Source organism: Nasonia vitripennis, chromosome 1 (genome assembly GCF_009193385.2).
Source record: "Nasonia vitripennis strain AsymCx chromosome 1, Nvit_psr_1.1, whole genome shotgun sequence".
Lineage (NCBI taxonomy): Eukaryota > Metazoa > Arthropoda > Insecta > Hymenoptera > Pteromalidae > Nasonia > Nasonia vitripennis.
Window position 1 is genome coordinate 116,038 of NC_045757.1, and position 25,142 is coordinate 141,179.

The 25,142-nt window shown below is 43.3% G+C and overlaps 6 protein-coding genes across 15 annotated transcripts; 3 read left to right on the forward strand and 3 right to left on the reverse strand.

Annotated features, from left to right (window-relative positions):
- Nucleotides 1-2: 2 nt before the first annotated feature.
- Nucleotides 3-2,422, forward strand: LOC100115460 (myosin light chain alkali). Of its 2 annotated transcripts, XM_001599312.6 has the most exons (6): nucleotides 3-596; nucleotides 658-685; nucleotides 1,014-1,322; nucleotides 1,428-1,514; nucleotides 1,703-1,770; nucleotides 2,006-2,422. In XM_001599312.6, the coding sequence occupies exons 1-5, from the start codon at nucleotides 594-596 to the stop codon at nucleotides 1,726-1,728; spliced, it is 453 nt and encodes a 150-aa protein (XP_001599362.1). In that variant the 5' UTR covers nucleotides 3-593; the 3' UTR covers nucleotides 1,729-1,770; nucleotides 2,006-2,422. The 2 variants fall into 2 exon arrangements, with proteins under 2 accessions (XP_001599362.1, XP_016836745.1); XM_016981256.3 differs by lacking the exon at nucleotides 1,703-1,770 and having other exon boundaries at nucleotides 259-596.
- A 166-nt stretch (nucleotides 2,423-2,588) lies between these two features.
- LOC100117754 (microtubule-associated protein tau) lies at nucleotides 2,589-14,483 on the forward strand. 4 transcript variants are annotated; one of them, XM_031922018.2, is made up of 7 exons: nucleotides 2,589-2,958; nucleotides 5,868-6,041; nucleotides 6,141-6,349; nucleotides 6,446-6,631; nucleotides 7,954-7,998; nucleotides 8,591-8,755; nucleotides 13,687-14,483. In XM_031922018.2, exons 1-7 carry the CDS (start codon nucleotides 2,886-2,888, stop codon nucleotides 14,026-14,028), a joined length of 1,194 nt encoding a protein of 397 aa, XP_031777878.1. In that variant the 5' UTR covers nucleotides 2,589-2,885; the 3' UTR covers nucleotides 14,029-14,483. The 4 variants fall into 4 exon arrangements, with proteins under 4 accessions (XP_031777878.1, XP_031777880.1, XP_031777879.1 ...); XM_031922020.2 differs by lacking the exon at nucleotides 13,687-14,483 and adding an exon at nucleotides 9,135-12,096; XM_031922019.2 differs by lacking the exon at nucleotides 7,954-7,998.
- On the reverse strand, nucleotides 14,261-16,068 carry Cdk2 (cyclin dependent kinase 2). 2 transcript variants are annotated; one of them, NM_001161462.1, is made up of 5 exons: nucleotides 15,633-16,068; nucleotides 15,176-15,371; nucleotides 14,821-15,093; nucleotides 14,533-14,736; nucleotides 14,261-14,371 (listed from the first exon to the last, which is right to left on the reverse strand). In NM_001161462.1, the coding sequence occupies exons 1-5, from the start codon at nucleotides 15,746-15,748 to the stop codon at nucleotides 14,261-14,263; spliced, it is 900 nt and encodes a 299-aa protein (NP_001154934.1). In that variant the 5' UTR covers nucleotides 15,749-16,068. The 2 variants fall into 2 exon arrangements, with proteins under 2 accessions (NP_001154934.1, NP_001154935.1); NM_001161463.1 differs by lacking the exon at nucleotides 14,261-14,371 and having other exon boundaries at nucleotides 14,481-14,736.
- A 507-nt stretch (nucleotides 16,069-16,575) lies between these two features.
- Nucleotides 16,576-22,084, reverse strand: LOC100117870 (protein CLEC16A homolog). Of its 5 annotated transcripts, none has more exons than XM_032595872.1 (14): nucleotides 21,506-22,084; nucleotides 21,289-21,417; nucleotides 21,075-21,208; nucleotides 20,858-21,006; nucleotides 20,333-20,562; nucleotides 20,040-20,232; nucleotides 19,258-19,962; nucleotides 19,043-19,163; nucleotides 18,824-18,978; nucleotides 18,535-18,696; nucleotides 18,305-18,443; nucleotides 17,908-18,211; nucleotides 17,691-17,821; nucleotides 16,576-17,538 (listed from the first exon to the last, which is right to left on the reverse strand). In XM_032595872.1, the coding sequence occupies exons 1-14, from the start codon at nucleotides 21,577-21,579 to the stop codon at nucleotides 17,090-17,092; spliced, it is 3,075 nt and encodes a 1,024-aa protein (XP_032451763.1). In that variant the 5' UTR covers nucleotides 21,580-22,084; the 3' UTR covers nucleotides 16,576-17,089. The 5 variants fall into 5 exon arrangements, with proteins under 5 accessions (XP_032451763.1, XP_031778099.1, XP_031778100.1 ...); XM_031922239.2 differs by having other exon boundaries at nucleotides 20,849-21,006; nucleotides 21,506-21,929; XM_031922240.2 differs by having other exon boundaries at nucleotides 16,586-17,544; nucleotides 21,506-22,049.
- LOC100117910 (tRNA (cytosine(38)-C(5))-methyltransferase) lies at nucleotides 21,680-23,703 on the forward strand. Its single transcript, XM_001601976.6, has 2 exons — nucleotides 21,680-22,469; nucleotides 22,552-23,703. The coding sequence occupies exons 1-2, from the start codon at nucleotides 22,415-22,417 to the stop codon at nucleotides 23,583-23,585; spliced, it is 1,089 nt and encodes a 362-aa protein (XP_001602026.3). The 5' UTR covers nucleotides 21,680-22,414; the 3' UTR covers nucleotides 23,586-23,703.
- LOC100115495 (transcription factor MafK) lies at nucleotides 23,530-24,871 on the reverse strand. The gene is made up of 2 exons (XM_001599663.6): nucleotides 24,502-24,871; nucleotides 23,530-24,250 (listed from the first exon to the last, which is right to left on the reverse strand). The coding sequence occupies exons 1-2, from the start codon at nucleotides 24,526-24,528 to the stop codon at nucleotides 23,885-23,887; spliced, it is 393 nt and encodes a 130-aa protein (XP_001599713.1). The 5' UTR covers nucleotides 24,529-24,871; the 3' UTR covers nucleotides 23,530-23,884.
- Between the last annotated feature and the right edge of the window lie 271 nt (nucleotides 24,872-25,142).

Consider the following 25,142-nt stretch of genomic DNA (forward strand, 5'->3'; position numbering starts at 1 on the left):
CTAGTGCGCCGACGTCCCATCGATCGCGCTTGCGCGCGCGCGCGCGCCCGCCGCGGGGCTGGAGAGCTGGACCGCCGCCATAACCTACGGCCAACGGCTGGAATATCGTGCTCAGCGCGTTCGCATTATGAATAACCAGATGCTTCGACAGCTACAAAAATAAAGCCGCATTATTGGCACGGGCCGCATCGCGCGCTACAGGAAGAAAGGCGCGAGCTGCTCAGCTATTTATAAGGAAGAAAAAACTCCCAAGGTTCTACCTAGCAGTTGGATGCGATCGTGGAGGAAAAGCGTCAAACTCGAGCGCAAGCTAATGCCGGGGCAGCCGAGACGTCGCGGCGAGAGAGCAGTACGCGGAAGATATTCTCAAAATGGTTTTTGGAACGTAGCGCCGCTCGGCGTCTTATTTATAATCCCCGCAGGGGAGAATAAAGCACTTGCGCCCGGCAGTGCGATTCTCAAATATCTTCGACGAGACCCTCGCGCGCCACGCCATCTGTGGCGATAAAACGCACACGCGCAGCCGAGCTTCCTCGCACTTGTCACTCCAATTTCGTTCAGTGAGCATCGAGACGCGCAGCTAGCCAGCCAGCATGGTAGGCCCCTCTCTCTCTCTCTATCTCTACTCTATACTGTCTACTCTCGTTCTGCTTTCAGACGGACCTGTCGCCCAAGGATGTCGAAAGTGAGTACAGCACGCCCCCGACACTCGCTCCTTTCCGAGCGGAAAATCCCCGGAGAAAAAGAGCGCCGACGAGGCAACAAAAGACACGCACGCACGCACGCACGCACGCACGCACGCACACGCACGCACACGCACACACGCGCGCATTCGCGAAATCGAGAAAGCCCCTGTCAGTAGGGCGCGCGTGCTTTTTAATTCGGTTGCGCAATCCGCTCGGCCGCTGGGTAAAAATAGCCGGCGGCTCGCTCGCTCGCTCAAAATACACGAGTCCCGAATTCCCGGCACGCAGCCGACTCTGATCGTCATTATGACATTACGCAATGCGCAGAGGCCGAGTTCGCCTTCTCCATCTACGACGCCGACGGCACCAACGTCATCGACGCCTTCGACCTGGGGAACGTCCTGCGCGCGCTCAACACCAACCCCACGAACGCGACCATCGAGAAGCACGGCGGCACCAAGAAGCGGGGCGAGAAGACCATGACGCTCGAGGAGTTCCTGCCGATCTTCAGCGAGGTCAAGAAGGACAAGGACCAGGGCGTCTACGAGGACTTTATCGAGTGCCTCAAGCTCTACGACAAGCAGGAGAACGGCACGATGCTCGGGGCCGAACTGACCCACACTCTGCTCGCCCTGGGTAGCTATCTCGAGCCCTTTCGAGCCCTTTCGAGCCCTTTCGAGCCCTTTCGAGTCCACACCCCGCACCCTCCGCTCGTTCTCACGCGCGCTCTCTCGCCCGCAGGTGAGAAGCTGACCGAGGAGGAGGTCGAGATCGTCGTCCGAGACTGCCTGGACCCGGAGGACGAGGACGGATTCGTTCCCTACGGCCGTGAGTATGCCGCGTAGCACGTTACGTCGACCCCCTCCCCCTCCCCCCACCCCCTACTTCCCCGTCTCCCGCACCCACACACACTTGTTCACGTCCGGACAGCTTGCGGCAGCGAGAGGCGAGTGCGCCCCAAAAGGGACAACGTGAGCTGCGCCCGTGTTTTTGACCCCCTCGTTGTAATTTTACAGCCTTCGTGAAGAAGTTCATGGTGTAGGCGGGCACGAGTCAGCAGCGCTGAACGAGCCGATCGGCAATCGTGAGTAAAGCCCGTAGACATCTATGGCTTATCGGCTACAGTCGCTTGCATAACTTAGTGGCCCGCTTACTGTCTTTGTCCGCGAAGCAGTTGTAGGAAGAAAGGCCGCAGCCCGCAGCACGGGAGGATAATCGCTTGTTTTTCTCGAAAACTCTCTGCAGTGTGACGCTCGCTCACGCGCGCTCTCAGGTCGGCTCACTCGGCGCCTCGCTGATCGAGTCTTTCTCTTTTGCAGCGTTCCTCAAACGATTGTGCGAGAAAGCTGCCGCGGAGTAAACGGAGGGGAGCGTGGAAGTACTTCTTAAGGGAGAGAGAAAGAGAGGGAAGCACTCGTCGAGCGAGCCAATTGGCCGATCAGCAAGCTTCATCAGCGGTGCGCATCCCTGCGGGAGGCAGAGCCACGAGGAGCATTTCATCGTGGAAATTGCAAAATTCAAGATAAACCAAACGATGAGGATGACGACGACGTGCCGAGCTTGAATTTACGAATTTCTCATTTTCTGTTACATGCTTATGGTTATGGTTATTGTTATTGTTATTGTTATTGTTACTCTTACTGTTACTCTTACTGTTGGCACCGGGCTTCGATAGAAATTAATTTGTGCACTAAATGTCTACCAGTGTTTTTAATAAAAAGTAAAAAAGAATGGAAGATAAAGTGCTGATTGTTTGGCAGACGTGCATCCATAGTCCGGTTCCCCGCTGATACGAGCTATAAGGCGAGCCGTTCGAAATTGCGCGCCAGGCGCTGCAGGCACGGGCAGAGCGGGCTCCTCCGAGTAGAAGCGCAGCGAGCTGGAGGTGCGCGGAGATGAGAACGAGCCGCCGCGGGAGGCGGGGCGGCGGGGAGGGGAGACGGCGCGCGCGCTCGCGTCCGCCGCTGCAGCGGGGCGGCAGCGCAGCAGAGGCCAGAGAGCAGCAGAAGCTGGCCGACCGTCAGCGCGCGTCATCCATGCCACGCAGCGAGTGCTCGCGACCGTCCGCTGCCGCAGCCTGAGTACAGAGAGCCGCGTCCGAGCTTTCCCGCAGCATCCGGCTCGGGAGCATAAGCGCGAGTGCGAGTGCGTCGAGGCGAGTCGCGGAGTAGGCTGCCAGCAGCAGGGACGCGGACGAGGATGACGGACGTGCAGCAGAAGCTGGGGGAGGCCGCCGCGAGGCTGGCCAGCTCGCATCACTCGCCGCAAACAGGTGCGCCGATCATTTAAACTAGCTCCAGCCTCATACCCTCGCCTCGCCACCCCCTCCCACACCTGAGCTGCTCCGCGCGCAGCATCAGCCGCCGGACCGGATCGATGGAGAGAATCTCGAAATGTCGGCGGCGAGCTTGCGAAGCCCGCGAGGTCCAGCCGCGCTATATTCCTCGGCCGCGGAGCGCTGCCACGCCTGCGTGCTCTATTGACATTTTCAAACTCGGCCGCAGCCGCGAGTCGATGCGGCTCGAGCGTGGCCCAGCGGACCCAGTTGCGGAAAAATTGCACACACTGCTGGGGCACTCGCGCATATTGATCAAACCGGCCGCATAACGACTTTAATCGTCGCAAAGGGCCGTTTTTGAGCCGGCGGCCGGCGCGCGCGCGCGCGCATTACGCAACGCGGCCACAGTGCACAGGAAACGCCGAAGCAGCCCAAGTATGCCGCACCGCCGGAGAAGAAAGCGTCGTGGGCTAACGAGCGGGACGGGGCAGACGCTCGCGGGCGCGGCTCCGGGCGCACCGATGCGCGCACTTGAGCTCGCCGATCGGCGTAACCGATCTAATGGGCCAAATCGCCGCCGGCGAGGCTCCTACGACGCTCCGCGCACCCCCTCGGCCTTTGCGGGCTTCGGAGCGCTCGCGGGTTATCGGACGTTGGACTATTGGAGCTTCCTATCGCATCGCCCCCTCTGGCTTGTTCCGATTTTCGTCGGCTCGCGGCGGATCCACCTGGCGGCGGAGGCGCGCGACCGTCGATAGCGCAGGGAGCCGGAGCAGGTTGCCGACCATGCAGGATCACGCAACTGATGGCGGCGCACGTGCGCGACGGCGGAGCCAGGAGACGCAGGAGACGCAGGAGACGCAGGAGCGCGACCGCAAGCCCTACAAGCCTCCGAACTCCGGCTGATGCTCGACCAGAGTTTTCCGCTGCCTCCCCGACGATCGATGCGAGAGCGACAGACCGGCACTTGCATTGCTCCCCAAGCGGGCCAATCGGGCCAATCGGGCCAATCGGGCCAATCGGGCCAAATGCGCCCGACTGTGCGTGCAGGAGCTAATGCAAAGCCGCTCGGCTGCAGACGCGCGCGCGCAGGAAAGCCGAGAAGTGCCCGCGAGCGAGGAAGGACTCGAAGGAGCGAGGCGCTCAGTTCGACGTCGACCTCGCTCCCGCGCGCTTTCCGCACGCAGAGTTCGAGCCGGCCGAAGTTGGGTAAGCCCGCTCGCACGCACTTGTCGCACTCGCACTCTCAGTTGAACCGCTCACCGACTGCAGCCGCCAATTTTTCGCCGATCCGCCGGGCCTCCGCATCGATCGGCCGGGCTCGAGATCCCGACGGGGCGCGCGTTCTCTCTGGACCGGGATAAAATCGCGCCAACGCACCCTCGAGAATTCGCGTCGACGAGTTGTTGAGGACGCTTCTACGTCGCGACACGTACGACTGTTTGGGGCTGTGTCTGTGTGTGTGTGTGTGTGTGTGTGCGCGCGCGCGCGCGATGATGCGAGCCATCCCCGATATCGATTAAACAGATACGGGAAATTCTCGCTCGCTCGTACGATTTCTATCGCGGCGGCCGTGTCGGGGCAGCGCGATCGATCGGGGCGGAAATCGAGTGGATCCGAAATTCGGGACGGCGAACGGCTGGCAGTACCAGGCGCCCGAGCCGAGCTTGACCCTTACTACTCGGAGCCCAAGTTTGGCCCGTTGCTCCGGCGAACCGTGCACGCGGCCAGGCGCGGAGAGTCTCTCGGCTCCATTTTTACGAGGCTTTTTATCGTCGGCGCGGGCGAAGCCTTTCGTGTCGTCCGCTCGAGCGCGCGCTTCATTCGGGCAGACTTTATCGACGAGCGCGTCGCGTAGCGTAGAGCCAGTAGTGGCGCCTCCCGCACCTAGTTCGCTGCATATAGCGAGGTTGTGATAAAGCCGGCCGAGGGCGATCTTGCAGTAATTCCGCGAGCCGGCGCGCCGCTGTGCATGTGCGAGCCAGCCTGCGAGCGCGTAGCCGTCCCCATAGTTGCGCAGCGCACCAGCTCCGGCAGCCATGGACTCGCAGCAGACTGGGCCGCGAGGCCCTGACGAGCTGCCAGCCGGCCAGAGGGCCCCCACGGTAAGCCAGCAGCCAGTTTTTCCCGGCCGCATCCGGCGCCCCCGCGCGCCCGCCTCCGATAAAAATCCGACGGGCCGCGGCCCTGTGCGCAGGTGCAGAACGCGGGCCCCCCGGCGCCTCAGCCTCAGCATCAGCAGGGCCCTCGGCTGCCGGCGGCCAGCAGCGAGGCCGCAGCGTTCAGGTTCCCGCCGGCGGCGGTCCTGCGACCCCCGGACAGCCGCTCGCAGCTGCCGCCGGGCCAGGGGGGCCAGCCGAGGCAGCCGCTTGGATTTCAGCGCGCGCCGCCGCCCCGCAACCCCGTGCCCTTCTTCGGGCTGCCGCCCCAGCCGACGGCTCGCTTCCCGGGAGTCAGAGCTCCGCCGCAGCAGGGCTTCCACCCGCAGGGCTTCCCCGGCCGGGCGCCCTTCGGCCCGCAGATCGTCCGCGGACCCAGGCCCGCGATCGGCGTGCCGCCGCCGCCGCCGCCGCCGCCGCCGCCGCCGCAGCAGCAGCAGCAACAGCTCCGGGCCCAGATGAGCGTCGAGGGGACGCCCGAGGACGCCGAGAGTCCGGAGTCGCGGCCCGCAGACGAGGCGAGCGTCGAGGGCTTCGAGGAGGGCCGGCGCAAGCCCCTCTCCTCGCCGCCGCCGCCGCCGCCGCCGAGCGGCAGGAAGCACGCGAGCTTCGCCGACGAGGCCGGCCCTGCTCCGATCCCGGCCCAGCCCCCGTCCCCGTCCCCGTCCCCGTCCCCTCCTCTCTCCGGTCCGCTGGCCCGGCCGCCGCTCGCGCCACTCACGCACGGCGACTTCTCCTCGACAGATGCCGAAAACGACAGCGGGCTCGACGGGTCGAGGCGGCGCAGGGCGAACGAGGCCAACGGGCTGCAGGCGGGATCGCCGACAAAGTCGCCCAGCAAGTCCGTGAGGTCCCTGCCGAGGACACCCGACCCGGGCAGTCCGTCGGCGGCCCAGACGGCCTCGGCGGAGAGGAAAAGTAAGCTGCTCCGCTCCCTATTGTACCGTATATGTACATACATAACATACGATAATAATATACGCGAGAGTAACGCCACCCTCTGTTCCGCCGGCGCAGAGGTGCCCATGAACAAGGTCCAGGTGGGCGCGGCGCCCTCGCCGAACCTCAAGGCGGTCCGATCGAAAATCGGTTCGCTCGACAACACGACCTACAAGCCGGGCGGCGGCAAGGTCAAGATAGAGAACAGGAAGCTCGACTTCAGCAAGGCCCAGCCGAAGATCGCGGCCAAGAATGAAAAGTACACGCCCAGCGGCGGCGATAAGAAGGTTGCTTGTTGCTTGTCGTTGCACGTTCAATCCTCTTTACCGGCCTCGCCATCGACTCGCGCATCGACGCTCTTATTTCTATTCTGTCCGGCGCAGATCCAGCAGGTGAAGCTCCAGTGGAACGCCAAGCCGAAGATCGGCTCGCTGGAGAACGCCGCGTACAAGCCCGGCGGCGGGGACAAGAAAATCGAGACGGTCAAGCTCGACTTCAAGGACAAGGCCAAGCCCAAGGTCGGCTCGAAGGAGAACGCCAAGCACGTGCCCGGCGGGGGAGCCGTCAAGGTATTTCGTTTGCACTCTCCTCTCTCTCTCTCTCTCTCTCTCTCTCTTACGCATTACCCTCAACAGCTAACACTTTCATTAACATAGGGGGTGCCCAGGTCAGCTTTGAATCTTCCGTGCGTAATCTGGGATTGGTGCTCGACTCTAAGCTTACGTGGAGGGAGCATATTACACAAGTGCAGTGTAAGCGTGCTCACACGCTAATGTACAGGCTTTACTTTTTCAGGAAAACACCAATCTCAGGTTGCGCAAGCACTTAGTGCAGGCCCTCCTGTTTCCTCTTATAGACTACTGTTCCCTCGTATACTGTGACCTGACGCAGGAACTCGACCTAAAGCTTCAGAGGCTCGTGAATACAGGAATTCGGTACATCTATGGTGTAAGAAGAGATGAGCACATCTCCCCATACAGGCGGGAGTTGCAGTGGCTAACCACTGCCGGACGCAGGAAGTATTTCACTGCTTGTTTCCTAAGAAAAATGTTTAACACAGCCGTACCATCATACGTACTGGCATACTTTGACTTCCGCGTGACGCTTCGGCCTGTTAGGGGGGAGGTGATACCTCTGGATATTCCGATATTCGCGACGGAGACGCTGAGGAACTCGTTTCATATCAGCGCCTCATACCTATGGAACAACCTACCATCTCACATTCGTAACACTACATCTGTCTCAGGTTTCAAGAGACTAGCTAAAGAGCACTTTCTCGAGCTTGAAAATACAAACGCTTGAATCTCTTGTACACATTCACGCAAACGCACACACTCACACACTCTCGCTTAACCCACCTTCACATTATCATACTATCACAATACACATTTTTGCTGTACTACTACTCCTGCTGTATACAATTTATCGTACAACATATTGTACGCCAAATAAATCTAATAAATCTAAAAATCTCTCTCTCTCTCTCTCTCTCTCTCTCGTGCATCCTGCCCGCGCTCTTCTTTCTCACAGCTGCAGCGAATACGATTGCTCGATTGGCCATATGATTGTACATGATTATTGATACTAGCTCTCGAATTTTAGGACCGCACAGTAGGTGAATCGCATGTTATTCCGCATAATTTTACGTTCTCCCAACTGCCTCTCCAACCTATCCACTAGTGACACCTAACTCCTTAGCGTTATCGCATGCTTCTCACAATTAATATGACTGAAAATCTGCTATAAATATGGTTGGAGATTTTCCGAGGTCGCCACTAGCCTCAGCTTGTGCAGGGGGCGCAGGCCGCAGTAATTGCCAAACTCGCGCGCATGTGGCGTTTGGATGTCATTAATTCTAAATTAACAGCTCATTATCGTTTTTCCTGTTTAGTCGACAGCAACGCCTCCGAGAACGGCCCAGGACAACGCGGACAGCGTAAGTATGCAGAGTTGTATTCATCGGCGAATACTACTATATTCACATGACTGTGGAAAATCGGCTTGAAGTAGCTCGCGAAAAGAAATGGGAAAGCCATACAGGCGCTACGATCCTGCTTCTTTTTGCATCCTACTTTATATCGCGCAAATCTCGTTAGGAGAGGAAGGCACGTCTTTTGCAAAATCTAATCGCAGAGACGTCGAACGTAGGGCTTCCTCGAAATTCGAGCCCGACTAGCTGGCGAGCCGTACGCGATACAATGCTAAACGTACATATACCTGTAGACACCTGCTACTTATTCAGTGTCACTAGAAAGAGCCTATCTCTTTTGTCTCGATCTGTCTTGATCCTCCCCTCCCCCCGCTCTAGCTCTAGCCTAGCTCTAGCCTTAAACCACAAAGTAAGTATATATCCACGGGTCATGTGCGAGTGCGCGCGGGGGCGCAACGCATCTACATACGGAGCCATTCTTGTTATAATCTATTATATATAATTTACTGGTTGCGTGCATGGGTCATACGTCGAATCTCGATCGCTGCACACGCGCGTCCTCGGCAGCTGGCGAATGAGGACTTTTCCATTTTCGCAGATCGAAACGCAAAAGATCGACATCAAGGCGGAGAGCAAAGTTGGCTCGTTGGACAACGTGAAGCACAAGCCCGGCGGAGGAGAGAAAAAGATTTTCGACGACAAGACCTATCTGCGCCAGACCTCCTCCTCGAACGTGGCCAGCCTCAGCGGCAGCGGTTCTCAGGTATACAAGTACCATATACTATTGCATTTGCACAATCAGGCCTGCGCTGCGGAAGGAAATTCGAGTACCTCCATTCTACGGCTCAGCTCGCTTTATAACGCCGCCGATCGCAGCCCTCTATATATATATATAGATATAGATATATATATGTGTGTATATATAGTTTGAGCTTCACTGCAACCGCTGATCGCAGAGCACGACTTTTCTTTCGTTGCCGGTGCATAACTCGATCATGCTTAGTCTTGGGAAGAGCCTTGGGATTCTGTACATTGATCAGATTGCGAGGAAATATATAAAGTCTATATATAATACGTAAGCCTGGGAGCCAAGTAGAGAGCAAAGGCCAAAGCGGCGTGTGTTTGTCTGTTGTGTGTCGCAGAGTCCGATACCATCCGGCACGGGCAGCATCTCGGACAAGAACGGACTTCCCATCTCGGATGAGAACCTCAACCAGGAGAGTTAAGCGACCTTGGCGCAGCCGCAGCAGCCCCGCACCATGAACCATTACTCTCTGCTCTCCTCGCGCACCCACTTGCACCCACGACAACTGTCAGCACTACTACCGCCTACCGCCGTTCATCCGACCGACTTTCTCTCTCTCTCTCTGTAAACGCGTTAGCACCCCGAAGCCGAAGGTACACTCCAATTTTCACATGCACGACACGTCCAACACAAGTATAACTTTTTCTCTCGTCTTTTCTTTCCTTCGAATCGAGTCGCCCGCGGCGCAGGCGGCCAAACCTGTGCTGCGGGCCAACTCTCCTCTGCAGCCTGCTTTTTGCGGTCTACTCCTCTTCGGCTGCCTCGCAAAAGCCACGCGCACGGTCTCGCAAAGTCTCGTGCATTCGCTCAAATCGACGCATTCTTCAACGTTTCTTTCGAAATTCGCAGGACTTGCTACATCTCTACTAAGTATTAAGCAGGGTAACTTTGGCCCAGCACCTACGCATCTGTCCCCGCAGAGGAACGAGGCCGTAGATACAAATATAACCAATTAAGCATTATATCAATGATTTGTCGCGTAACACCGGAGAACATTAGTCGCATCAGAGTGCGGATGGGTTTTTATATAAAATTAGCCAAGTCCACGATCCGCGTAAGTGTTGCTTCTAAATGACTTCTGTGCGATGCGCAGCCCTCGGAGAAAGCCCGCGTCCAGGTAAAATTAAAAATACAAACATTTTTGATAACAAGAAAATACCTGCAATCAACTGCCGCATGGATCGAGGACTACGTTAAATAGCCCACGAGGCGCAGCCGAGAACAAAACTGCTGCCCACGATACACTTCCTGTGCGGACAGTATATATACTGTATGTCCATTATACATCTATGTACAAGCCTATAATTTGCCGCTCGCTAATACACTATAGTTTCGCCCATAAATTTTGCTGCACTCGATTCTTCAATTCTTCACGCGTTATGCGCCTCTAAACATTATATATTCAAATTGACAGCGTGTCGCGAATCAAAACTAATGGACCGAGGCACTACTGCGTTATTATAACTCCATTATATTATACATAGACTGCGTTCATTATATCCGTTTTTATTGTTTGTAAACGAACGTAAAGTCTGAAAGTATTTGAGATTTCGCATCTACACCTTCGACTGATTTACCTATATAAATTTCCAATTTTTAATCGCTCGAGTGAAAAAGCTTGCTTTTTACTTTGACGTCGATTGTCAACACACACCTTATATAAGGCAGCTACAGAAACAAAATAAAAAAAAAAAAAAAAGTTTTTACATTCGTAAACAAAAAATGAATATAATATACAATGCAATATATAACATTTTATCAATAACTATTGCGAAGAGCAGCCAAGGAAGCAATTGTAATCCATAGTTCTTATTGCTGATGTCTTGTTCAGTATAGTTCCAACATAAATATTACAGGTGGATAATCTATGTCATTTTACAACTGTAAATAGATGAGGGCTTTTTGACGATCTTGTAATAATGTACCATAACATTGCAGTGAAGTTTCGTTTCACTATTGATTTACGTTCAATTAATATACATTTTTCTGTTTCGTCGCATTAAGTATATGCAATAAAAAACACGCCAATACATACTTGTATTTTCATTTGTAAACGTACGTGAAAATTATATAAATATATTAAAAAGGTCAGATTAAAGTGCAGAGAATATATCATCGTTTATATGTATAGAGAGGAAAATTATTTCTTCGTCTACGCTAAGAAAAACATACTGTATGATAGTATAATCTATAATTGCGCGTTTCAAATCATATGCATCGTGTATAGTTTTGTTATAACAGTATTCATATAGCTTCGCAAATTATAGTGAATGTTGAATTGATTCCCACGCAATATAATTAATATATAATTTTATATAATTTTACATTTCGTGATCACTGCAAAACATCGGCCATTTCTCTTTTCTGCTGTTATTGATTAATGTGAAGCAGCAAACGTGCTATGAAAAGAACATACAAAGATATATATGTAGAACAAACGAATATAGGTGTTAAGATCACGCACCAAGTTTACTAACAAATTAATAATAGTAGCTACAACAACTAATGAATTGACACGAGACCTATGATATACATCACTAAATTATTATATAGATTCATATTGCCATTTTTCTTAATTAAGACCATTAAAATGGGAAGAAAAATGAGCAAAAAATAGAAGGAGTGCGAGTGTGCCTACATTACATGCAAAAAAGCAAATATATCTAATTTTAAAGACAAAAAAATTATTCATATTGATAATATTCAAGCGTCTTTATCCCTATACAGTTTCGCACTTTGCACAGATAAGATCATTGCAAGGAATAATGTCGCCGATAATCAGAGTATAGAGGAATCGAGCACCATTGGCTAATTATTGTTTAACATTTAACATACATATATATATATATATTGTATAACATTTTAGAAATAGCACAAAATTTGTTGATTTCTGAAGTGCGAGAACACTGAACGCAATGAAAAAAATGCATTGTGTTGTACTCAACTATTTCATTTCGAAAAAGAACGCAAGCTATATATTGCATAAGCGTATATACAAACGCAACTCTTACCTGTTGAGTTCAAGTATAACATTAATGCAAAACTACTGCATATACACACTTTGCTCCTTGTTGAAATGCGTTGCGATTATATTACTAAACTAGTATATTAATTAGGCAACAATAATTGTATTACAAAAATAACAAGATACGTCATTTTCTTGACTTATAAACATTACCACTTCATATATCGAGACAAACAATTGTTGCAAGTGTGTCGAACACATACTTTACGACCGATAAAAGATAAACTGTATCAGTAGAGCCATCAAACAATAATATTTTTGTTCTTAAATCGAACATGCACTCATCATTGCACCACGCCTCCATCATTCCCGTTTTCACTTCCATATACATGAATTCACACAGTAACTATATTTTGTGTTGTATCTTTTTAGTTATTTATGTATTTATATTGCAGAATTGAATAAGGCTTGAAAAATTACTGCTGTTTATTTACAAAATTCATATTTTTTTCTTACTATAAACAGAGTTTTTTTTAAGTAAACAGTAAACATCCTATTGATTTATTTAAAAAATATAGTAGCAGTAGACAAATAAGATAGCCTCTGAGTTTCTTCACGTTTTCATCACAAAATTGGCCTATGTACTGATGCATCGCCACCAGCACAAGACACTGCTACACTACTTCAAGCTATTGGCCAGGTCAGTTTTTATTCATTTTTCTATTAATGCGACAATATCATGTATACACAATCCACACTACAGTTTATTTGGAATTTGTGTCTATCATAGTCACTTAATCGACATAAAAATAATGCTTTCTTTTAATTTCTTATAGCCGTTAATATAATTAGCAATAAATTTACTGAAACCTGGCACATTAATTTCTTTAGCTTTCTATACTTTTCCGTGTGACTTACTTATTTAAAGTTGACAAAGCGGTCACGAGCGAACTCATAGAAGCAATATAAAAAATAAAGACATTGAAAATTTGGGTAATAACTTTGCTATTAATAAACATGCACGGGTTGGATAAATTATAAAATAGAACTTGTATATAAATAAATTTATTATAAATTTAAGATTTGGTAAATTTGACATTGTAAATAGCTACAATATCATGATGATACACAAAATACAAATGTTCGCACATATTCGCTTTCCCGCTTACCGCAATAACACTGATATTGTGTAAACGATTTTCAAATCTATACTTCAACGTGAGTTTCACTTTATATATATATATATATATATATATATTTATATATACATTTAAATTGAAATATATATATTTCAATTTAAATGCTAGAGGTTACGTGACAAAAAACATTGACATTTAATCGACAGTTTCAACTTTGCAGACATACCTGATGTTGATGAATACATTACGGACAGTCACACAATTTGATAAACTAACTCTCGTGGGATTGCTTTACTGGCAGTGACGTCGCGAGAAATAAATTGAAATATTGCATAATTATTTCGTTGATCCCTATGAAAACTAGTACAATTCAGAAAAAGTAATTTCCAACTTTCCATCCTTTGTCTTTATCTGTGTCTTTGTCAATTCCAATTTTCTATCCTTTATCATGCCGGATAAAGTTATGCCATGCAGGAGCCCTACTAGTTTTCGTAGGAAGAAACGAGTCATAATTGTTTCATTTCACGAATTAGAAAAGCTGGTAATAAGAATCATTACATTTGCATCCATGCAGTGTATTTAATACTGCTACAAATAATATTTAGTAAAAATAAAAATAATTTTTCGTATTTCTTCAATGTAGTATTTGAATAACGATATGTAATCTTAATTACCAGCTCTTCAATAAGTAAACCTTCTTGACTTTCACATAATAATATAAATTAGATACAATTTCTCTGTGTAACATTACATGTAAAAAAATGATGTTAATATCGCAAAAACAGGCAACGGCCCCAAAGAGGCCAAATAGCCTGATCGGACTGTCATTGCTGGAGCAAGTCGACTTATTCGACTCACCACAACCACCGCCTTCTACACCGACTCGGAGCCAATCTCCACTGGGGTCACCGATTCCAGTAACTCCAAGAGCCGTCCGGTATAGCCTTGCCAAATCTCCTGATAATTCCGGAGTAAAGAAGCAGCCCAGCAATTCGGAAAAGCCAAAATCACCCAAATCACCGAAGAGTCTGCGACTGCCAAAACTTGTCGCCTCCTCAAATGTGATGAGTGCCGATATTACGCAAGAGACGTTAGAGAACAAAGTCATTTTACCGAAATTAAAGTAGCACTTCCATTACAAAGTCCTCTTGAAAAATATACAAATTATTGTTCATTATGTATGTACAAATTGTTACGTTTGTTTTCACTTATCGTCGTTGCTTTTTCATTTCTTATACGAGTTATTAACAAAACACCTTAGCATATGCTCGTATTTTTCACGTATCTTAAATTAGTAGTGGTTTAACAGCAAACATTCATAAAAAATTAGACGTTATTTTGGGCTTCATTATGTGATTTTCAGTCTTTTTTTGGCATTGGTGGAGGAACCAATTTAACTCCTTCAAAATATGAATGGCTTAGTGCTTGTTTCGCAGTTATCCTCATATTAGGATCATATATGAGTAGTTTCTAAAAAAATATTCAAAGATATGATTTAAAGAAAAAAAAAAGGATTATTTGTAGAATGTCGTAAAGAACTAGTCAAGTGTACTGGATTTAAATAAACATGTTTCAATAAGCATTGTCTGTATTCAAAGTTTACTTTATTATGTAAAAAAGTATTAACTCACCATAAGCAAATCTTTGGCCTTATCATCAAACATTGGAACAACCTCATCTAAATCTGTAGCCTCCCACTGAGGAAACATAGATTTGTAGTCTTGAAGTTGTGAAACACCAGGCCAAACAGTTTCATCTGGTGTACCTAAAGTTCGAAAAATCCTGAACAGTTGATCTATCTCTGAATCACCTGGAAACAGTGCTCTTTTAGTTGCCTGAAAAAAGTAAAAAAAAGCCCCATAAGTATTTAGCTGTAAAATTTTCTACAGCAGAAGCTATTTAAAAACAAAATAGGCAACCATTTCAGCAAAAATACAGCCTAGGCTCCATACGTCAACAGCTGTAGAGTACAATTTAGTGCCAAGAAGAATTTCAGGTGCTCTATACCATAAGGTTACAACTTCATGAGTAAATGTTCTTACTGGTACACCAAAAGATCGGGCCAATCCAAAATCTGCTAATTTCAAATAACCTTCTTGGTCTACTAGAAGATTTTGAGGCTTTAAATCCCTATGCAAGATACGATTAACATGGCAAAAAGCTATTGCTTTCAACAATTGCCATAAATAGCTCTGTAATGAAAATTGTAAGAAAAATTAAGCACACGAGTATAAATTTCATTAAAATTTACATGTACTATTGTTTGAAGATTACCTTGACCAATTGTGGGCTTAGTCCAGTTTTTAAGGAATCTAGCAATTTTTTGAGATCTTGTTGTAAAAATTCAAAAACCAAATAAAGATACTTATCTCCTTGTACAACATCAAGCAGCTGAATCACGTTTTCATGGGTCAATTCTTTTAACAGTGATATTTCTCTAATTGCAGTTGACGGTACACCTTCACTTTCCCTATTGTTTGGATACATCACTGATTAGTAATTTAACCTTTTTTAATAATAAATTTAAATATCACTATAGCACTAATGCAAAGTATTTCCGTAATAAAAAAGGCTTACAAATATACTTGACTGCCCATTTATGTTAGACAATTTGTACAAGGTGAAGTTATATGTATATACATGTGGTGAAGAAGGATGTATACAAATAAAATAGGCTAAAGACAATTTAATGTATCGCGGTAGAACAAAAAACGTGTGAAAATGAACTTACGTTTCGAGGCGAATCTTTTTGAGGGCCACCAGCTTCCCCGTGATTTTGTCCTTGGCCTTGTAAACGACTCCATAGGTACCCTCGCCAATCTTTTCTATTTTGTAGAAATTATCCATAACCTATAACTATATTTTTTCGCCCTTGTCCCGACCTCCTGTTCTTTCACTGATTCTGCACAAGCTGAGTAACTAGTGAGATATTCTACTGAGAAAGCAAAAAAGGACGCCTTCACTGATGCCTGCGTGATGTACGTATAGGTTATAGCCGTTACAAGAGTAGAGACTAGCCAGCAAGGTAAATCCAACAAACTAAACAGTCTGACGGCATCTTTCGTTGATGGTTATGCTCGCAGTCAGTTAATTTCGCGCGTATTTCCCATACCTATTCCCGCGCACCCGACTCATAGTCCATAGACGGCATATATATACTTAGATGTGAGACCTAGCATTTTTCTTTAAGCCGCAATGAAAACTGCAGGGTGTCGGGTTAATCGATACCTATATATATAACTATATATATATATATATATATATATATATATATATATATATATATATATATATATATATATTATATATATATATATATATATATATATATATATATATATATAATATATATATATATATATATATATATATATATATATATATATATATATATATATATATATATATATATATATATATATATATATATAATATATATATATATATATATATATATATATATATATATATATATATATATATATATATATATATATATATATATATATATATATATATATATATATATATATATATATATATATATATATAGGGCTAAGTTATTCGCTTTGGTAAGGGCACACTATAGCGCCAATACCTATACTCAGTTACGCATGAATCAAATCTTTTTTTTAATTAGTTAAAATAACGTATACGATATATACATAATTGAATTACATTGCATTAAATTAAACATTTAATCACTTTACTTGTTGAAAATAAAGATTAAATTTTACAAAGATTATACATCAATTATATACAGTTCACAGTGTGCTTAGATTGCAAGCCAGTAATTATTCTAACACATGACATTCCTCATTTTGAAACCCATCAATGCATCTATAATCGATTAGTTCTTTTGTTATAAAATGATTTCACAGCTGATATGTTGTCACTTAAATTGTTTAGTTATGCTCACGTGCATAAAATAACTATTCCATTAAAAGAATTGACATTTTGAGTCAATAAACGAGTAAAATTATATTCAAATACAATAAAAATATGAAGCACTTGCTATGAGAAGTGTAGAACTCGTTTACATTAAAGATTTCCAAAAAAAATTGTAAAAAGCGAAAAGAATAAACATGATTGTAAATAAAATAGGTAAAAAGTCAAATTGTAGTGATTAACGACAACCTGACTGATAATGAGTCCAAATGAATAAATTGTAAGTAGACAAGTAACAAATCAGACGGTTTCAACCTGGCCCTTTCTACGTGGCCGGCTCTCGTGAGTGTGCCTTTCAGTGAAGGAGGTCTCCTCGGAGCCGCGTTTTCTCGTCGAAATCTCAGCCCCGCTGTTGGGCGTCGAGATTTGCGCAACACTGGTTGTGTCCTTATGATGATCCGAAGCACCTGAGGAGTTCGACATGTTGGAGGTGAGCGAAGTTTTGCGTAGCCGCATGTCCTCCATGGGTATTTCCTCGCTGCGAGGTCGGGGCATTTTCGGTGAATTGTCCCGCGTCCGTGCCGGACTATTATCCACGCGTTTCAAGCTCGATCCGGAAAAGCTCGAACTACCTGCCGACTTATTCAAGCTCTCGCGGCGCATTTGCACACCGAATCCCGGAACTTTATTTACTGTGAACATCCGTTGTTGTTGCTGCTGCTCCTTAGGTATTTTTTGTCCGCGACCCGCTGTGCCTTCGAGCAGACAAAATTTCATTAGTTTCCGATAAAAACAAATACACAACAAAGTAAATGCATACGGGAAGCATGTACAAAAAAAGAAACTAAAAAAAAAAAACTAAAATTTCACACGTACAAATATAATCATAAATGTTGCTTACGTTCACTGCGTAAACAATTTAAAGCATAATTTGGCGGCGTTGGACAATGCGGAGCTGTTGTCGTAATGTCAAGTAATCTTGCTATGCGGCTCATTTTCTTCTGCCTTGCTCTTATTCTGCCTTTTGTTAATCTGAAAAAAATATTTTTATTACCGTACAATGCGTACATACATCGTAAATGTGAGAGTTATAGAAAATTTTAAAAAGGATATCGTACCTTTGCTTCGCAGCCATACAGCGAATATGATCATCAAATATGAATTTAGTCGAGAGTAAAGGAACGCGATTGCTTGCGCTACTGCCCAGTGGCTTGTGAATTGTTAAGTGCAAGCAACGGGAATCATCCTTATCGCCGGCGACTTCTATGTCTTGTAAGAAACCAACGAATTTGGCCACTCCCCAACCGAGTTTTCGCGTGTCAGGTTCAACAAGAATAAGTTGAATTAGATCAATGACCAAAAATCTGCGTATTTTCTGCCCGTCCTTCCAAACTACTGTACAAGCTATAAGGTCGCTATTATCTGAAAATGAGATTATTGTGATCAATCTTTTTACTCATATACTGCTGAGTCATGCTCTAAAAATGCAGTTACTCGTAATCATTTGTAACTTACTCAAGTCAAGAACATTGTTAACTTGTACACAGCTACTAGGGTCGGTCAAAGGCAACTGAGTTTCAACTTCATTGCTCAGTGTCAGAGACAACTCTCTAATCAAGAAAAACACTCTAATCGCTCTACGAGCTCTTTCCACCTGAAAATTGAGTTATAAAAATAATTAATTGGCCAAACTAGCGCGACTGTGTTAAAAAGATAGGTAAGGAAGTAAAATATAAAATATATACTTCTCCGCAAGGCAGTCTTTTACTGAACTCAATGCCTGTCATTGGAGTTCCAGTAGGGGGTAACAAAATATTGCTATCCATCATAAGCCACTCCACCTTTAAAGGCTTCTTTTGAATTTCGCTATATTCATCTTCAAACATATCTAAAAAAATATCCTCACTCTGCAAGACAAAAGACTAAATTAATACCTCAGTAACTATGTCGTCAAAATAGAGGAAGCTATAATTATTTATATATCGTGTAACATGCATTTACAAATTCATTAATCACAATTTTTCATTTATTAACCTTATAAAAATTGCGAAGAAGCGCAGTACTCTGGTCTTTGGCTGCTTCAACAGCTGCTAAATGACAACCCTGCAGTAGGCTCACATTGTCAGACACCACTAGTTGTATTAATAACTTGATTGCTAATTCAAGGGTTACAAGTCGTACTTTTGCATCTAATCCGAAATATAAACAATAAGTAATATTTTTTTTTCCGACCTAAGACGAAAGAATACTTACTTGTTTGACAACTCAGTGTTATTATATGGATGATTCTATCAATTAATGTTTCATTATATCGGCTCTTGTTAGGATGCTTTAGTGGCGCCAGCACTAAACCTAAAGTTTCAGGATGCAAGCCCTGCAAAAAATATTATATTTAGAATAAGCGTTTGTGCAAAGTTGCAAAAAAAAAAAAAAAACTACTTGATCAAGTTTTTGTTAGCACAAGTCACCTGGTTATTAGCCAGAGCATAAAGAAGGCATAAAGCAAATAGAGCTGCATAATCGTTTTCTGTGCAGTACAAAGAATTCAATATGGTTTCTAGAAAAGGTTTATCCGATAAAGATTCTTGATCTGCAGTAATTGCTGTTGCTTCTAAAGGACTTTCAAGAGCTAATCTCTGTTCTTTTTCTTCATCTGTAACACTTAGATGCTTGATATCTTCTATGGTTTCATTAGCTACATCTTTCTTCTCAACTTCACTATTCACAAGACTAGTCTCAGTTTCAGAAGAAACACTTGGCTCACTTGGATCAACTTTGTCTGTACTATACCAATTTTCTTTCTGTTTTTCTAAAGTTACTTTATTAACCAATTCATTGTCATCTTCATCTTTATCTGCATGTTCTCCAATCTCTTTCTCCTCTTCACTCTCTTCTTCAACATTCTGCAATTTTGGTGGATCATTTTGGAGATCGTTTAAATTTTCTAATGATTTCTCTAAGCTTTCTTTTGGAGGTAAAAAGGCAACAGTTTCACTAGAAAGTGTGTCTTCATATTCCTCTAAAACTTTACTTGCACCATTTTTTATAATATGTATGTTTGACTTCAGAATGACAGCTGCAAGAGTTCGTACTAATGGTCCATGGGAAATAATTAAGAACACCTGAGATAATAGAAAGAGAGCTACCACTGTACTTACATACTTTCTTTCTTCCTATATACAAGTAAAATTTTTGAGTTATGTAGTTTAATTTTTGGTCGTTATTACTGTGATTATAGTTAAAAACTTACATGATTTTGGCACAATAAGTCTTTTCGTCTTGTCAATGAATACACATATAAAGGAACTAGAAGTTTGTGCAATAAATGTTCCGAAAGAACTTTATTCAAATCTTCTATATTAAGGCAGAGAATATCATTTAAGTAATGTAAGTGATCTAAGTGTTCTGCAACCAAATCTGATAATCTGTTTTGACTTTGATGGCTGTAAAGTTGAATTCATGTTGATAAAATTGATAAAAAATATTTCTTCAAAATACATTGCAATTTGATTACGAATATACTGAATATTAAATTTCACTTACTCAGCATCGTTTCTCACACACGTATCCAACTCAATAATGTGATTTCCAATAAACCAAACAAGATTGCTAAAATATGGAGCAGCGGTTCTATCACGAATAAATGTAAGCATGGAAGCATCTTCAACGCGATAAACGTTTAATGTTAGCGTTCGTACGGCTATTCGCACCATCCCTTCAGAGTGGTTGAAAAATTTGATGGCTTCGGTGTAAAGGGGAAAATCGTTTGTGTGCTGGAACATAAAAATATTGAACATATCAAGAAAATTGTTGTAATCATTTATTGTGACATCCCTAAAATCAATGAAGAATGGAAATTTTTTATTTTAATGCAACATTTATTTATACTATCTCACGAAATAAATTAAAACTGAATTTGCTAAAACATTAGCTTAATATAGCATAAAAGAAAAATAATTAGGTAACAGATTACTATAGTGTAATAAATAAAATGCATGCATATGTATATTTGTGAGGAGATTTGCATGAGAAAGGAATAAAACACTCAATACATTATACCTCGTTTACCTCATTATAGAAAAAGTGAATTGTGTGTGCGTTAAGTTTTAGACTTAATGTCTTGAGAAAACTTATATAATAAGCCATCACTTCTTCATCACTGAAGTCAAATTTATGAACTATTATACTATTGACATGATTATTGCTCAAAAGATAATCTGAAAAGCATAAGGAATGTTTTAATATGTATGCACAAAATTGTAAAAATATTTAGAATTATACTTACATAGAGAAGTTTCATTACGAATGTTTTCAAACAAAATATTCAGAGTTTGAAGTAGTTGAACACATACATAACTTCCACATTTTTGTTTCATTATTCGAAGAAAAAAAGACAACATATTTTTCTCAAGAAAAAAGCTGCAAATACAAAAATAATAATTGCATAAGTTGAAGCATCAACAATGTATATCTTACTTGATGAAAATTTAAAAACTCACTCAAAAACGCTGCTATCATTTTGATCACCCCAAATTAAAATCTCAGCAATAGATCTTAAAGTCTCTACCAGCAAGCCTCTATTATTTTCAGACACAGTTTGATTTTTTGATAAAACATTGTATAGGTACCTGAACAAAATATTTATATAATTGAATAAAGTAACACTGCGTCATATTGATTGATTCACCGATAAGAAAAATCAATGCATAAACTTACTTGAGATGTTCTAATGAATGTGGATTTTTAGGCTTCCAGAGCCCACCGCCAAACCAACTACGACTACGAAACATGTTGGATAAGATGACCTCAAAGCTGTGACTTGACTAAATTCATAACTTATTTCTTTGTCACTATTAAAACTTTTTCCACTACATAATGAAGAAAGACACTGATTCTGGACGTTAATATTTACAACAGCAGGTCCCAAAGCGTGTAGGTTAAAGAAACGATTTTCCTCTTTGGATTGCAAACATACTTATTTGTGACGAAAACTTTTTGTCATTCTGTACATAATACAAAGCTTTATCTGCAAAGGTTGTGCAGATATTAGTGTCATCGTGATCAGCTTATCATGGTTCTGGAATATAAGTATAAGCTCAGATTCGTCGTTTGGACTGCCGTGTTGATGGTCTATATATATATATATATAGGAGCCTTTCTACAATAGGTTATTTAGTTTAGCTGTTCAGCTTGTTCAGTTCAGCTGTTCAGTCGTGCCTTGTTCAAAACGTATATACTACGTTTTGAACAAGACACGACTGAACAGCTGAACTGAACGAGCGGAACAGCTGAACTGAACCTATTGTAGAAAGGCTCCTGTATATGTGCTACAGTCCGTTATCTATATTAGTACAGCCAATGTTATGTATATATAGGTATACAGCGTACAATATAAGATAAACGTATATGTATACAAGTACTATATATTTATAAAATTACAATGCGTATATATGTATATATAGGTATAATAGCGCTTCGTTGCTAGTCTATGAGATTAGGTTAGGCCAGTAAATTGTGTTGATCTTGATTGTGTATTTTTCGCGTGTCTAAGTATAACTATATATAGGTTATATTCAACTTGGAGAGAGATTTCATACATGCAGGATACTTAAAACATCATTGAAAATGAGAGTTTTAGAGTTATATAGTGGTATTGGTGGAATGCATTATGCTCTGCAAGGTAAATGAATTGTAACTTTAACTGCTATTTTAATCAAAAACATTAACTTTTTAATTTACCATCCTGATTTTACGAATTGCAGAAAGCAGTGTAACAGGAAAAATCATTACTTCAATCGATATAAACACCACAGCCAATAAAGTGTACAGGCATAATTTTCCAGAGACTGCCAACATTAGTCGCAACATTGAATCTGTTACTGTAGAGGAAATTGCAAAGCTACACATTGATTGCATCCTCATGAGTCCACCTTGCCAACCATTTACGAGAATAGGTTTAAAAAAAGATTCCGACGACAACAGATGCTTGTCATTGTTACATATTTTGCAGATTATTCCTCACATTGAATCTCTAGATTATATTCTTTTGGAAAATGTGAAAGGTTTTGAAAGTTCACAGGCAAGGAATGAAGTAATACTATGCTTGGAGAAATCTGGGTTCAATTACAAAGAATTAATACTCAGTCCGTGTCAATTTGGCATACCAAATTCAAGACACAGATACTACTTGATAGCTAAGAGAAAAGGACTAAAGTTTATATTCGATGATGCTTCTTTGATAACTTCAATCCCTGAAAAAGTGTTAGAACTGTTGCCTAAAAATAGATACACGTCAGTGCCACTCGAAGACGGGACACATAGCTCGATTAAGAGTAAAGGCAAATGCTTTAAATTAAAATATATATTAGAAAGCAATGTTGTTGAAAACTTTTTGATTCCTGGTAAAATACTTTTAAAACGAGGTAGTCTATTAGATATCCGAACACCAGAATCAAGCGGTTCATGTTGTTTCACAAAAGCTTATAGTCATTACGTTGAAGGTACAGGATCAGTTTTCTCTCCATCTCCAGATTTTGAAATTAAAAAAAAATTTGAAGAAATTAATAAGAGTAGTGAAACACCAGAAGATAAGATGCAAGCTTTGCTTGGTTTGAAACTCAGATACTTCACACCCAAAGAAGTATCGAGACTTATGTGTTTTCCGGAAAATTTTGAATTTCCCAACGATTTGAGTAACAAACAAAAATACAGATTACTGGGTAACTCAATAAACGTTCATGTAGTAAGCCAATTGATATATTTATTGTATTTTGAGAATAGCGTGTCATTGACATAACAACTACATCAGCGGCAAGAGTTTTGTATAAAATACCTGTAATATACAATGTTATAACTTATTTTTACAAATAATTTTACCTTAAAATATAGAAAATTTTCAAAAAGCCTAAAAAAAACGTTGATTACTTTAATACTTTGAAGAACATGGGTTGTAAAGAACAGATGGTAAACTTGATCTAAGAGTATTGTGATTGTAGATTGTGAATGAAAATAAGTATTAGGAATGAAAGCAACTTTGTCCATTGCAGCTTTGAATCGGATGAAAATAGAGGGAAATAAATGTTTGATGACAAACTGTTACATAGTTTCCAATTCTGGAGGAATGTGAATTTTTTTCTCAGCAGCGAATTTCTTCAAGGCCATATACTTTGAATGATACGACTCTATTTCATCGCGCATTCTGTTATTATCTTCCTGCATGGCCTCCATGTCTCTGTACTCTTGCGTCTTTTCAGATTCCAATTCGTCCTTCTGCTCGATCCGTTTAATGCGACAACTTGCAGCATAACCTCTATTCTTGAGAGTTCGCCTGCGCTGTTTCATACGAATGATTTCTTCGCGTGACAATCCACGCATCTTGAGCTGTCGGTTTAAATCTCTCACTGAAATTGTGACGAGCTCATCATCACTTATGTCAAGGCAAGGCCCAGGCGATAAAGGATCCTAGAAAAGAGGAGAAAAACATTAGAGAAAAGTCTCGTTAGAGGGTAGGATAGTGCAGGCAGGCGACAAAATTGTTGTGCGAAAGCTGTATTTCGTCGAAGCGACTCGTGTCCGACAAGCCTGAAAGTAGGAGAGCGTCATTGATATCGTGCAAAACCGAAGGAAGCGTTACTCATCGCAGGTAGGAGAAACAATGAAATCGAACACAAACGCGATAGGTATGTTTAAAAGAGTGTGCAGGCAGGACTTACCATTTTCATAGACCTTTTACCATCCATCCTTTTTCATTCGAAAAAGTGCCTCAAGTTCCGACGCCAGTAACAGAGAGGTTGGTCAGTTTTTCCCTGCGTTTTACGCTTTCCCAGCAACAAATATGCTTAGTCATGTTCGGATCTCCGTTGTATGCGCAGGCGGCTCGCTCGACGCTCCACAGTCCACAGTCCACGTACCTACCACGCTCGCACATAGCCGCCATATTGGGTTGCACGTATGTACCTACGTGCTTTCCCGAAAACATTGACCTTCGCGCGAGAGCAATATTAAAATAAGCGTTGGCTGATTATGGCCTAAGATGTATTTTATTTGACACGATACTGAGCACAGTGTCTGAAGGTCGGGCCGCGAATATATTGCACATAGCATTGTTAATACCTACAGCGGATAACGCAGATACCTGCAGCAGATGCAAGGAGAAAAAGGGGGTGAACGATCAGCTCCTCAAGAAATATAAGCTGAGCAATATCTATTCGCATTACGGTTATTTCGGGTTATTCGGGTGCCGCAGGGAGCGAGAAAATGTAAAAGGTCGCAATGAGTAAGTATAAGAGTGCAAAGAGAGCGGAAAAGGCGAAAGCTCGCGGCTCATTCATCGTAGCCGCGGCGGACGGGAGAT

Bases quoted from the DNA above. Each gene is read 5' to 3' on its own strand.
- LOC100117754 (XM_031922018.2), top strand. From the start codon at position 2,886: ATGACGGACGTGCAGCAGAAGCTGGGGGAGGCCGCCGCGAGGCTGGCC. The intron at 2,959-5,867 runs GTGCGCCGATCA...TCTCCTCGACAG, and splicing joins GCATCACTCGCCGCAAACAG to ATGCCGAAAACGACAGCGGG. The intron at 7,999-8,590 runs GTAAGTATGCAG...CCATTTTCGCAG, and splicing joins CCCAGGACAACGCGGACAGC to ATCGAAACGCAAAAGATCGA.
- Cdk2 (NM_001161462.1), bottom strand. From the start codon at position 15,748: ATGGATAATTTCTACAAAATAGAAAAGATTGGCGAGGGTACCTATGGA. The intron at 15,094-15,175 runs GTAATCTTCAAA...TTTTCATTACAG, and splicing joins TAAGCCCACAATTGGTCAAG to AGCTATTTATGGCAATTGTT. The intron at 14,372-14,532 runs GTGAGTTAATAC...ATATTTTTTTAG, and splicing joins AGGCCAAAGATTTGCTTATG to AAACTACTCATATATGATCC.
- LOC100115460 (XM_016981256.3), top strand. The intron at 1,323-1,427 runs GTAGCTATCTCG...TCTCGCCCGCAG, and splicing joins CCACACTCTGCTCGCCCTGG to GTGAGAAGCTGACCGAGGAG. The intron at 1,515-2,005 runs GTGAGTATGCCG...TCTCTTTTGCAG, and splicing joins CGGATTCGTTCCCTACGGCC to CGTTCCTCAAACGATTGTGC.
- LOC100117870 (XM_031922238.2), bottom strand. From the start codon at position 21,579: ATGTTTCGTAGTCGTAGTTGGTTTGGCGGTGGGCTCTGGAAGCCTAAA. The intron at 18,212-18,304 runs GTAAGTTACAAA...TCTCATTTTCAG, and splicing joins TAACAATGTTCTTGACTTGA to ATAATAGCGACCTTATAGCT. The intron at 17,545-17,690 runs GTAAGCAACATT...GTCTGCTCGAAG, and splicing joins AAATTGTTTACGCAGTGAAC to GCACAGCGGGTCGCGGACAA.
- LOC100117910 (XM_001601976.6), top strand. From the start codon at position 22,415: ATGAGAGTTTTAGAGTTATATAGTGGTATTGGTGGAATGCATTATGCT. The intron at 22,470-22,551 runs GTAAATGAATTG...TACGAATTGCAG, and splicing joins AATGCATTATGCTCTGCAAG to AAAGCAGTGTAACAGGAAAA.
- LOC100115495 (XM_001599663.6), bottom strand. From the start codon at position 24,528: ATGGATGGTAAAAGGTCTATGAAAATG. The intron at 24,251-24,501 runs GTAAGTCCTGCC...CCTCTTTTCTAG, and splicing joins GTAAAAGGTCTATGAAAATG to GATCCTTTATCGCCTGGGCC.